At 35.0% G+C, this 14161-nt stretch overlaps 1 protein-coding gene across 1 annotated transcript in view; it reads left to right on the top strand.

Annotated features, from left to right (window-relative positions):
* Positions 1-14161, top strand: part of LOC123237825 (galactocerebrosidase-like) — an 89996-nt gene that overhangs the window by 23516 nt on the left and 52319 nt on the right. The window contains exons 4-7 of the mRNA XM_044664987.1: positions 653-766; positions 3862-4001; positions 4817-4855; positions 13191-13321. Coding sequence (XP_044520922.1) covers positions 653-766; positions 3862-4001; positions 4817-4855; positions 13191-13321 — 424 coding nt within the window. The remainder of the gene's footprint in view (positions 1-652; positions 767-3861; positions 4002-4816; positions 4856-13190; positions 13322-14161) is intronic.

Below are 14161 nucleotides of genomic sequence, written 5' to 3'. Positions count from 1 at the left end.
CCCAGACTCCCAATAGTAGTTCTTCCTTCCTCCCCTGTCTGGGGCAAGTAAGGGGGATGGGAGGGTAGGTGGGGTGGGCGGGCATGGCATGGCACTTGGTCTGGAATGAGGTGGAGGCAGCACTCCCATCTCTAAAAGGTTTCTCATCACTGCCCTAGGGCTTGGCACTTGTTGATTCTGTGGTGTTGTTTGCCCTGCCTGGTGAGACTGAGGCTAGAGAAATCAGAGAGAGCTTCCTCCCTATTTGTCCTTGGCTGCTTAGCTTCCCTCCTGACTCTTATCTGGTTTTGCAGCTTTTAGCACTGATTCTGTAGAGTTTTTTCTGATTGTTTGTGGTGGAGTTTGGAGAGCAAGGAAGTCTTACACCCTACTTGGTCATCTTCACACAACCATGAAAAGTTCTAAGGATTAAAAGTTCTAAGCAGGCTCTAAATACTTCTTTCTGTGTGCACATTATTTAATTATAAGAAATATATTAAATATTAAACTTTGACCAATCATTTAAGAAATCTTCCTGTGAAATTATTTTTTAGTTTCAGAGTTAAACCTGGAATACTATTTCTTAGAAGTGTGTTTTTAGGTGAATTTAGCATAGTTTGAAGAGATGTAAACTAAAAATTTCTTTACCTTTTTTCCCCTCTTTTCTGTTTAGATGGCACTGAGCCCTCTCATATGCACTATAGTGACGAGGAGAACTATTTCCGGGGCTATGAATGGTGGTTAATGAAGGAAGCTAAGAAGAGGAATCCCAATATTAAACTTGTTGGTAAGAAATTTAATTTTTTATTCTCCTTCAGGGCTTGCCTATTATCCAGATGAGTCAAGCTCTCATTACTTTATAATGGTATTACACTTTATTCTTTGAACATGAGTTAGATTTGGGAAATAAACCAAATTATTAGAATCAGTTTTAGTAACAACTCAATCATTCACTGGAGATTCAGATGACTTGGCTAATTACTTAAATCAAAAATCTAAAAGGCTGAAGATTAATATCAATTTTTTATTCTAGAACAAGGTATGATTGTAAAGTCACATGGCTTTTTTAAGAGTACATTTTCTAAACTTAGAGTAGTTGTAGAAAAGGTCTTCAAAGAGTGTTGTGAACAACTGTAACATTATCAGAAAATGTATTGTCTCAGGGTGACTAACTAGCTAATTAACTTCAGAGTTGACATCCTTACTAAATCAGTTCTCTTATTTCTATTTTCACATCATAAATACCTGATTATTGATTGAGATCTAGAAGGCATCTTAGAAGACAGTTATGCCAACCTCTCATTTTAAAAATTTGGAGAATAGTGATTAGAAAGGTTAATTGATTTCTTTAGTCACACAGGGACTAAGATTGGGCTGGAATTCAGACTCAGATCCCCTTATTCCAAATCTATGCCGTTTACTTATATGTTACCCTGCCCCCAATATGTGTGTGTATGTATATAATCTAAAGTAAAATATAATGGTATAAACTCCCTGAGAGATCACTAAATTATTACTATATTATTACATATGGTCTAGCAATTAAATTTAGGTTTTGACTCAAAATGAGAGTTAAAAAATAATATTGTGGTCACTGTTTATGTCTCTAGATCTATTTATCATCTCTGATAATCTGATAAAGACAGCTTAGTTGATAAGGAAGCAAGGGACACTGAAGATCTTTTATCTCATGCTTCCAGCTCTAGCTCTAGGAGCATAGAGTTTATTATATATATTTCAAGACTCATTTCACACAAAAGAACCACCCCCCGCCCCGAAACTTCACAGATGTGCAGAAGTTACAAATTATGTCATATCAAAACACAAAAAATCTCATTTGACTTCAGAATAGAACAAGGCCAAGGCTGAATTTTGGCTAGTCTGTTATCAAAAGTTAAGTCTGGGAATACTTTCTCAGGGACAAATAGCCCCCATTGGAGGAGGTTTTATCTAAATTTTGTCCATTATTGACCTTGAGGTGTCTAGAAACAGATTCAGAGTCCAGGCAGCCTTTTGCTTAATTTCTGTCTTTAGTCTTGGAGAGAAATTGTTAACCTCTTAACTGTTGGTTTGCTAGGAACTTAAAGCTTTTCAATAAGGAAAGGTGTAGATCAGAAAAGGAGTCAAAAGAGGAGTCTCAGATTTTTATCTATTTGAGACTGTTTCTCTTATTGGCTTCCCACATGTTTCCCCTTTTTCTTTAAATTAAAATGATTTATTACACAGGAAAACTTTTAGTAATGAAAGGAGTCATCAATTAGTTATAATCATCAGCTATAGCTGGATCTGATAGGATTTAGAGATTAAACTGTTTATTTATGGCTCTCTACATTTATGGAATATTAGCCCCTAAGTCAAAATGACTATTAGTAGCTTTTATTTACAACAAGGTAGAGACAGTGAAAGTGGGAAGGAGACAAAGCCTGGTTTAGCCTACCAACCCTAAGTGCTGCTCTGGTGAAGTTTGGCTCAGCCCCCATCGGGGACTTCACCAAGTCCCAATCTCCACGTGGATTTCCTGGTAATCTTCAGCTAGAAGTCCTGGTGGTGTCTTCAGCTCTACTCACTGATGCAGAATCCAAGGGAAGAGTCTGCAAGGAACCAGCCTCTCCAAAACCAAGAAAGCCAAGAGAGCCAAGGAACCAGTCTCTCCAAAAACCAAGGAAGGAAAGAGGGCCAGACCACGTTCATCTCTTCTTTTATATCCTTTTTTTATGTCACTTCCTGCCTCTCCCCCTCTTTACAGGAACCAATTGCAGTCTCCTAATTTGCCTAGCACTGCCCAAGGAGGGGCAATGCTTGTGGCTTTTGGGGGTGTGAACTAGTAAGTGACTTATGAGTTCTCTTATTTAATGATTAGCTCGCTACTAAGTAGGGGTACTTTAAGTTCTTGATTTGATTAGCTAAAAATAGACAAAGGATGAGTTAATTCTATCTTCAAAATGGTAACATAATAATTGGTAGCACATATATATTATACATGTGTTATATTATATAATAAAGTATGTATACTATATTATATAATAATATAAAATATATACTATTGTATAGTAAATATACAGTGCTTGATAATGTAATAAGTATATATAGATTATTATATAACAACATATTATATAATACTCTAAAATATATAACAATATGCAATTACATATATGTAATAACACATGATATATTAAGCATATTATATTAATATAATAAGTAGATATGATATAATATATAAAATATACTATAAAATAATTTATATAGATACTATACACAGACACACACATATGTGTGTGTGTGTGTATATATATATACATATATATAAATGATCTCTTGATGAATTTATACCAATTTATTACTAATATTCAACTTGAGGTTTAGAATCAGATTGATTTGACTAAATTAAAAAAAAATATTCTCTTCTATCCCCTGAAGCAGTAGGCACATTTTCTAAATTCAATAAACATTTATTAAGCGCTTTCTATATAATAGGTAGACACTCTGCCATCAAGGAGTTTACTATCTAATAGGGAAAACAATACACAAAAGTAAGCTCCAAGAGGTAGCTTATATAGAGGAATTGAAGAAAAATGGGGTTATCTGGATAGTTCTGAGCCAGCTATGAAGGAAGACTTCAGGAGGAGTTTAATGTTCCACCCTCTAGCCTCCAGCCGAAGTGGAGAGGCAATTGACAGTTGAGAAGATATTGAATATCAAAAAACATTTTGTTTTCCACTTAAAAAAATACTTTTAGTATTTTTGGGAAAGAAAATGGATACATATTCTGTCTGTGAAATTCATCAGATGTGTGTGTGTTTGTAAAAAACTAAGCATTATTTTAATGTTGATTGACTTGTTCTAGTAACTCAGCCTTTTATGCTTTGATTATCTCTTTCTTAGGGTTGCCATGGTCATTTCCTGGTTGGCTAGGTCCAGGTAAAAGCAATCCCTTTGAAAATGTGACAATGACTGCTTTATATGTTGTGTCTTGGATATTGGGTGCTAAAAAACACCATAAATTGGACATCGATTATATTGGGGTTAGTAATATATTTGAAGTTCTCTTTCATTTGTTTCTTTTCACTCTGCACCTTTAGTTAACTTTTATATTTAGATACTACTACATTCCATCGTATAACTGGTCTTCCTTGCCATTTGTCTAATTTTTTTCTTTTGGTAATGTAAATGGCCTTTACTTCTTTGGAACCGGCATCCAGTCTCCTCTTCTTCTGTATATCCATCAGGCACTGGGAACTGGAGAGCTGTTTTCTAGTCTCAGTCTTGTCACTAAGTAACTATGAGAGTTAGGGCAAATTACTTAATCTCTTTGGCTTGGTGCCCTCATCTGTAAAAGAGGGAAAATGGGTTTTTTTGTGAGCGTGCCTCTGAAATTCTGTGATTGTCTAATCCTAATGGATTTCATTGGTATTCCTTGCTGTTTTCCTTCACATGGCCATTAAGCATTTGCTTTGTCTATTTGGCTTAGTAATATATTTTATGGATGCCCATTTAACAGGTTCAAATACAGTTTGCTGACTAATATCTGACCTGCCCTTAAGAATGTAAGCAGAGGATTAATTTTTATAACCTGTTGTTTTGAATATTATCTTTTGATTTTTTCCCCCTGGATTTCTAGTAAATTGTGTAGCATATTTAATCCTTTTAAAATAAAGGTTTTTTTCTTTAAAGGTACCCTAATGTCTTATAAATATATGAATTCTCTAAGGACTGAAAGTAAGAAAAGTGACAGTCACATAATTTGAAACATGGGTAAAGGTTTCCATTTATTATGGCTCTTGTTTTACATTTGAAATTTATATTTCAACCTTTTTTAAAATTTTGTTTTGTTTTTTAGATTTGGAATGAAAGAGGACCTGAAAATAAGTATATAAAGGTTTGTAGTGCCTTGAAATGCTTTATTTCTGTACTATTGACAAACAAGGAAAATTATGAGCTCACTGAAATTGAAGCTGTGGCAACACTAAAACATTTGTATAATATGTTGCTTTTAACTTTAATCTCCTGATCACCTTGGTGTCTTAGCATTTGTTTCATGCTATAATAAATTAACTCCATGGACAATGAAATAGCGGCTCAGCACTGTTTAGGTACTGATGAGTCCAGCACGACACAGCATGGACAACACTGGGAGGAACTGAGGCTACCAAGATCTAGCCATGAAAAGAGAAGGTGCAACCCAGTGGAATCTGGCTCAAACAATGTCTGCAGAATACTCATTTTGGGACCCTAGAAGCAGCCTAGCTCATCCCAGGCCTCAAAATGACCTCAATAGAAACTCAAGACAGTTTTCTTACACCCCAGGAATAGAGTTGAGCTTCAACATTTTGGCAAAAGTTGTGAAAACCCCACAAAATGAGTAAAATACGAAGAAAAAGCCTGACTCTAGAATACTTACAGCAACAGAAATGACCAAAATGCAAGCTTAGAAGACAGATGTACAAAAATGCAAAATTTATGACACCTCAAAGGAAAATATGAAAAGATGTCAGGGTCAAAATGAACTCCTGAAAGAGCTCTAAAAGAGAGTAAAAAAAACAAATAGTAATAGGGTAGCTAAGTGACTCAGTGCATTGAGAGCCAAGTAGAGGCCCCAGCATTCAAATCTGACCTTAGACTCTTCTTAATTTTGTGACCCTGGCCAAGTCACTTAACTGCCATTACCTATCACTTACTGCTCTTCTTCCTTGGAACCAATGCATAATATTGATTTTAAGATGGAAGTTATGTTTAAAGAAAGAGTAAGCTTTGGAAAAAAGTTTAGAAAAGAAAATTAGTAGAAAAATTCAGTGGTTTAGAACAAAATTCATTGAAGTAAACAACTTCTTAAAAAGAGTAGTGCAAAACTTTAAACAAGAAAATAACTTCCCAAAAAAAGAAGTACAAAATCAAAAGAAGAAAATGGTTCTCTAAAAATTAGAACTGAACAAATGGAAGCTACTGACTCCTTAAGACATCAGGAAACAATAAAAGAAATTCAAACGAATGAAAAAATAGAAGAAAACCTGAAATTTTTCACTGGTAAAACTACTGAACTAGAAAAAGTATCCAGGAGAGATAACCGACAAATGGTTGAAATACCCTGATATTCTCAAACAAGAAGGGAAAATAGTAATTGAAAGAATCTACTAATCACCCCCTAAAAGTGATCCCAAATTAAAAATTCACAGGACTATTATAGCCAATTTCCAGAACTCCCAGACCAAGGAGAAAATCCTATAAACTGCTAGAAAAAACAAACAAAAAACAATTCAGATATGAAGGAGCCATAATTAGGATTACATGGGACCTAGTATTTTCTACACTAAAGGACCTGAAGACATGGAATATGATATTTTGGAAAACAAAGAATTTAGGACTACAATCAAAAATCACCTATCCAACCAAACTGAGCATAATACTCCAGGAGTAGAAATTTATATGTAATGAAATATAGGATTTCCAGGCATTCCTTATAACAAGACTAGAGAGCTGAAAAGAAAGTTTGATGGGAAAAATCTGACACTTAAAAGAAATATAAACAGGTTAACAAAAAAGAAGACAGACTCAGTTGGGTGGTACTCATTACCTTCCTACAAGGGAAAATGGTAATTAGGATACTTAAGATATCTATGTTAAAAGAAATATCTAAGGTTCTTGTGGTATTCAAAAGAATCAGTGGGATTATCAGACTGATTACAATACTAGATAGGAAGGTGATAAAGTTCATTACATATCTACCTAGGTGATTACTTAATATACTTAATATACTCAATGTAATTTTTTGGGTGAAACTGACTACTACATGGTAAGGTAATGTAAGAAATTAAATTTAAATTTTTATGCTAAATATGAGAATTCTAAAGTAATATTGTGGTCGCCATTTTTAAAAAATTAACTCTTAAAGTCACGAGTCTGTTAGCTGCTTTTCGCAATTTAGTTGAATAAAGATATAGTAAAAGGGAGAAATGTAGGAAGGAAGTAGAAAGTATTGCCTAGATAGAAGCCCTATAATTTCTGTCCAAAGAAGTCCAGCTCACCACCCGGCAAGGGATCTCAAGTCCCTATCTCCATGTGTAGTCGTGGTACTCTCTTAAGCCAGGAATCCTGGTGCTGGGTGGTGTCCTCAGCAAGGGTTCCACCATTGCAGCCTCCTCCAGGAAAGGAAGTCCTCTCTGGAACCAATCTCTCTAGAAGCTAGGAAAAGAAGTCCAGCTACTCACCCAGCAAGGCATCGCAGGATCCAGGGAAAGAGTCTCCTTCTTCAGTCCAGCTCACTGACGCAGAATGTCCAAAGATGAACTCCAAAGGAGAAGTTCCTTTTCAGGAAGTTCAGGACTTTTTATAGTCCTTTTTCCATGTCACTTCCTGTTCCTTCTCACTTTATGGGAACCAATCACAGTCTTTCAGTTTGCCTAGCACTGTGGCCCAGGGGCGTGGCAGGGGCCTTTGGAGTTGTCACCCACTCTAGCAAGTGACTTTGAACTCTCTTACTTAGTGTCAAGTAGGGGTACTTTATGTTCTTGATTTGTTTAGCTAAATATAGACTGAGGAGAGAGTTTATCCTCTCTTTACAATGATCTTAAAACTATGATTGGCAAATTGTGCACTGAGACTCATTTAAAATGGCCTGAAGTTCTCCCCCCAGCTCTATTTTATCTTCTAAGCAGGCCCAGGGGAGATATACACATCTCACCATTTGAGATGCTTTTTGGACATCCCCCTTTACAAGCTAAGCCTTTTTCTCCTGCATACACATCATTACTAGGGGGGGACACTTCTATTGCTTCCTATATACAGGACTTGCAGACCAAAGTGCGAAAACTCCATGAATTCAGAGCTACAATACAAGCAGGACTTATAGACTTCTTACTTCATGACCTAAACTCAGGAGACAAGGTGTACATAAAGGAATTCCAGCACAATGGAGCAACTCAGATTGCCTGGGAAGGTTTGTTTTAAGTACCGTTAACCACTCCAACAGCTATCAAAATTAGAGAAAAGGACTCTTGGATTGATTCTCATATGTAAAACGAGACAGAAATTATAGTGTATCTAGCTAGGCAACACATACTCCTTCCTTCCTACATTTCTCTCTTTTACTATATCTCTATTAAACTAAATTTTAAGAGCTGCTAACAGGCTCATGACTTATGTTAATTTTTAAAAATTGGTGACCACAATATTACTTTAGAACTTTCATATTAGCATAAAATATGAATCTTAAATTCTTACATTTAATTGGCAGATCACAAAGGTTGTGTTGATTACCCTCAATCTTCTTCAATTTTCTTCACTTTTTACTATACTTAAGTCAGGTCTTTAGTAGCTAAATTCTGGAGTTCAGAGTTCTTACTCTACTCTAAGTTGGTAGAACAGTTTAAAACAGATTAGCCATGAGCTACAGCTGTTGGCCTCTGCTGCGAGGAAGGGTAAGTCCTAAATTTTTCTTTTCTTCTTTTTGACCCTTAAATGTAAAGCAATTGAATTACTGGCTGCTGCCAGGTGAGCTGGCTGTTTTTTTTCTCAGGCAACAATTAGACAGCCCTCATGGTTCCACTTAGGGAGATGCTTCCACACTTCCCTCTACCCCCGCCCACTCCTTGACTCAGGAAGGAAGCAACCCTGCCCCTACAAGCTTCTATCTTGCAGCCCAGAATTCTTTAAGGCATTTTCCAAACCTCATGTGTCTCTAATCTTCACAGTAATAAGACACTTATTATATCTATGAGACTTGAGATACTTAAAAAATTTAAAGTACTTAGAATATTCAAAGTACTGAAGATATTTAAGGACTTTACAGCTATTAGGGCAAGGAGTATACATAGAGAGTACAAGGAGTAAGATGAATATGATGGGATAACAGATAAAAAACAAAATTGAAGGATAAGAAAGAACACACTGGGAAAAAAGGAAAGTTGGTAGAGATGAATTATTTCACATGAGGAGACACATACATCAATACAGTGTGGATAGGATGGGAGAGTAACAAACAATTCCTGAACCCTTACTCTCTTTGGAATTGGCACAAAGTGGGAAAAAGATCCACACTTGGCTATAGAAACCTGTCTTACACAATAGGAGAGTAAAAAGGGAAGGAGGAATAATAGAAATGGAAGACAGACAAATGAGAAGGTAAACAGGGGAAGTGGTTATCAGAAGCAAAACATTTGTGAACAGGGAAAGGCTGAAAGGAGAGAAAGAAAGATAAATGGGGAAGATAAGGGGGAAACACACAGTACTTACAACTGTGATTATGAAAAGGATGAATTCACTCATAAAGCAGAAGATAAAGTGAATTTAAAGCCAGAATCTCACACTATGCTGTGTATAAGAAACACATTTAAAATAAGGAGTCATACACAGAGTAAAAATAAAAGGCTGGAGCAGAATATACTGTGTTTCAGCTAAAGTTTAAAAAAATCAAAGGCAACATTTATGATCTCAGACAAAGCAAAAGTGAAAATTGGTTTAAGGTTTTTTTTTTCTTCCAGAAAATAGATCTAATTAAAAGAGATAAGGAAGAAAATTACAAGTTACTGCTTGATAAAAGGTATCATAGACAATAAAATCATATCAGTACTCAACATATGCACCAAAAGACATTGCATCCAAATTCCTTAAGGAGAAGTTACATGAGTTATAAGTGGAAATAAAAATATATTAGTAGGGGATGCTAAACTTCCCCTTTCAGAACTAGATAAATCAATCCCAAAATAAACCAGAAAGAAATTAAGGAGGTGAATAGAATTTTAGAAAAGTTTAGATTTTATAGACCTGTGGAGAAAACTGAATGTGAATAGAAAGTAATATACTTTTCCCTCAGCAGTACCCTGGCACCTTCAGAAAAACTGACCATGTAATAGGTCATAAAGGCTTCAGAACCAGTTGCAAAAAAGAAGAAATAATAAATGCATCCTTTTGAGACCATAATGCTATAAAAATTATTCTCAACTAAGGCCCGGGGTGGGGGCTGGCGGGGAGACTAAATAACCTTTTCTTAAAAAATAAGTGGGTCAAAGACCAAATCATAGAAATCATCTTCAAAGAGTAGAGAGAGGAAAAACAAATTACCAACAGGATAACAAATGAATAGGGAATTATTGGACTGTATTTTGCCTATTTATAGGCCAATAAATCCATTAATATTAAACAGTATGTTTATTGCCCAGATTAACAGAAGAGGAAATAGAATAAACAACCCTATCTCAACAAAAAAGAAACTGAACAAGCTATCAATGAATTACCTCAGATAAAACCCCATGGGCCCCCAAGGAGATGGATTCACAAGTGAATTCTACTAAACATTTAAAGAACAAATTCTGATAGTTTATACACTATTGGGAAAAATAGCCACAGAAGGAATTCAAACAAATTCTTTCTATGACACAAATATGATGTTGATACCTAAATTGGGGAGAGAAAAAACAGAAAGAAAAGTATAAGTCAATCTCCTTAGTGAATATGGATGCTAAAAATTTAAAGTACCAGCAAAGAGATTCTGCCAATATTTCACAAGGTTCATATATAATGACCCAGATGGATTTAATATCAGAAATGCAAGGATGGTTTAATATTAGGAAAAATATCAGTATAATTGACCGTATCAATAACAAAACCAGTGAAAACCACATGTTTATTTTAATAGATGCAGAAAAAGCTTTTGAAAAAATATATCCTTTCTCATTAAAAACACTAATAAACACTGGAATAAATGTAACATTCCTTAAAATGATTGATAGCATCTATCTAAAACCAGGTAACAATATCTGTAAGGGGATAAATTAGAAGCTTTCCCAATAAGATCAGCCATGAAGCAAAGATGTCCATTATCATCACTACTATTCAGTATTATACGAGAAATGCTAGCTATAGCAATAAAAGAAGAAATTGAAGGAATTAGACTAAGCAATGAGGAAATAAAACTATCACTCTTTGCAGATGATATGATGATATACTTATGGAATCAATCAAAAAACTAATTGAAGCAATTAACCATTTTAGCAAAGTTGCAGGATATAAAATAAACCCACAGAAATCATCAGCATTTCTCTATACCACCAATAAAATCCACCACTGGAAATAAAAAGAGAAATCCCATTTAAAATAACTATCGACAACATAAAATATCTAGGAATCTGCCTGGCAAGATAAACTTAGGAACTGTATGAACACAGCTACATAATGCTTTTTACCCAAAGTTAAATCTAAGCACCTGGAAAAATATTAATTGCTCATGGGCAGGCCATACGAATATAATAAAAATGACAATCCTGGGGGCAGCTGGGTAGCTCAGTGAATTGAGAGTCAGGCCTAGAGATGGGAGGTCCTACGTTCAAATCTGGACACTTCCCAGCTGTGTGACCCTGGGCAAGTCACTTGACCCCCATTGCCTATCCTTACCACTCTTCTGCCTTGGAGCCAATACACAGTATTGACTCCAAGATGGAAGGTAAGGGTTTAAAAAAAAAAAAAAAGACAATCCTACATAAATTAAATTACCTAGAGCTAGAAAAAGTATTAACAAAATTCATCTGGAAGAAAAAAAGACCTAGAATATCAAGGGAATTAAAACAAAATGAAGCAAGGTAGCCTAGTTAAACTGGATTTCATGCTGTATTATAAAGTTACCGTCATCAAAACAATCTGATAATATCTGAGAAATAGAGTAGAGGGCCAGTGGATTAGAATAGACACTCAAACCAGAGTAGTAAATGAACATAGTAACCAAGTGTTTGAAAAACCCAGAGATCCAAGCATTTGGAAGGAGAACTCCCTACTTGGCAAAAAACTGTTATGAATCTGGAAAAAAAATGTAAAAACCTGGCACAGACTGACATCTCATGCCTAAAACAAGATAAAGTAAAAATGAATATTTAATTTAGAAATTAATTGTGATGCCATAAACAAATTAGAGGAGTACAACATAGTGTCTCTGCCAGATATATGGATATGGGAAGAATTTATGATCTAACAAGACAGGCAACATTAAGACAGATAAAATAGATAATTCTGACTACATTAAGTTAAAAAAGGTTTGCACAATCAAAACCAATGCAACCAAGATTTGAAGAAAAACAAAATGGGGGAAAATTTTTATAGTGTGTATGACAAAGGCCTTATTTCTCAAATATATGCATGTCTGAATCAAATTTATATTGATAACATTTCTACATATTTTCCAAAGAGATATAATCCAAATTGTTTTTCTCCCTTCTCTCTCCCCTTCCAGGGCTGGCAGGGAATTCAAACTGGGTTATGCATGTATTATTAAGAAAACATGTTTTCGAGGGCAGCTGGGTAGCTCAGTGGATTGAGAGTCAGGCCTAGAGACAGGAGGTCCTAGGTTCAAACCCAGCCTCAGACACTTCCCAGCTGTGTAACCCTGGGCAAATCACTTGACTCCCATTGCCCATCCTTACCACTCTTCCACCTAGGCGCCAATACACAGAAGTTAAGGGTTTAAAAAAAAAAAAAAAAAGAAAAGAAAACATGTTTTCATATTTGTAAATGAATCTTATAAAACCACAACCCTAAAACATACTCAAATAAACAAGTGATAAATCATATGCTTCCATCTACTTTCTTACTCCAACAGCACTTTCTCTCGAGGTGGATAGCAGTGAATCAAATTTATAAGAATACAAGTTCCTTCAATTGATAAAAGGTCAAAATATAAGAACAGATATTTCTCAGATGAAAAAATTGAAACATCTTTAGTCATATGAAAAATGGTCCAAATAAGTATTAATTAGAGAAGTGCAAATTCAAACAGCTCTGAAATACTACCTCACATCTATCAGATTGGTTAGTATGACAAGGAAAATGATAAATGTTGGAGGGAATGCGGGAAAATTCTCACACTAATATTCTGTAAGTGAAGCTGTGAACTGAAACAACCATTCTGGAGAGCAATTTGGAACCATGCTTAAAGGGTCATAAAACTCTATCCTTTGAATTTTCAATACCACTACTAGGTCTGTATCCAAAGAGATTAAAAATAGGTAGGAAGCACCTACTTGTACAAAGATATTTATAGGAATAATTTGGAACTGGAAACTGAAAGGATGTCTATCAATTGGAGAATGACTGAACAAGTTGTTGTGGTATATGTTAAAATGGTAGTATTCTTTTAAAAATTAATGCCATTAGCTATTTCTGAGTCATTTAATAAAATCTAAAATCCATTTATTGCTTTTGCTTTTTGTACATATGCTTTTTTCGTACTGAAGACCCTAAGAACAATGCTTAATCAAAAAGGCCTGGAAAGAGTGAAAATCATAGCCAATGATCAATTTTGGCAGCCCCTTTCTGCTTTCATGCAATTCGATCGTGTACTCCTGGACGCCATCGATGTTATTGGGTAGGAAATGCTTGAGATTTGTTATTTTCTGGTTTTGCCCTATATATCTTAAGTTTATGTCTTTTCCACATCTTTACAGAGTCATCTGTTCTCTGTTTCCTTTAATTAAATATTCCTTTGATAAGACATCTGCACCAGATAGATTGATGCTTTTTTTTAACATGTTAGTATTATTTTTAGGTCTTTTTATCATAGTATAAATATAGGCAAGATTTTTAGTCTGATACAAAGGAGTCTAATTTATTGTTACGGAAATTCAAATTAACAGTTCTAAATTAAAGTATGTGGTAGGATTCCACTGTTAGGAATTGTAAAGTTGTTACTAGGTGAAATTGGCTTCCCTAGATGCTCACACTTTAAGGTTATCTAGATTTGCAATCTTGCCTTGACTCAGTTTCTGTTTTTGTTTTTTTTTCACTACTTCTTTCTATGTAGCTCCTTGATCCCAGGTTCAAATCTTAGCATTTTCAAGCTAGAAGTGACTTTAGCCATAGTTAGCCTACTATCTAATTTCATAAATGTTATCATAGTACTTAGCACTCAATAAGCACTTAAACACTTGTTAAATGACTGTTGACTGACCACTGGGAAAAAGTTAAATTTGTATTAAATGCCCACTTTGTGTAGGAAACAATGTTAGTTTTTTCTGGGGGAAGATCTGAAAGTTGAAAAATAGATATTTTGTCCTCACCCTTATTAGTCTTTATTAATCAACAAGATTTACGTAGTGATTACTATCTCCTAGGTACCAATGCTAGGTGCCAGGGATGCAAAGACAGATGTGAAATAATCTCTGTCCTAAGGAGCCTTTATTAGGGAACAGAGTTTATATAGGTAAAT

This window comes from Gracilinanus agilis, chromosome 2 (assembly GCF_016433145.1).
Source record: "Gracilinanus agilis isolate LMUSP501 chromosome 2, AgileGrace, whole genome shotgun sequence".
NCBI lineage: Eukaryota > Metazoa > Chordata > Mammalia > Didelphimorphia > Didelphidae > Gracilinanus > Gracilinanus agilis.
The sequence above is the reverse complement of the archived record's forward strand: the minus strand, read 5'-3'. Positions and strand labels throughout refer to the sequence as shown.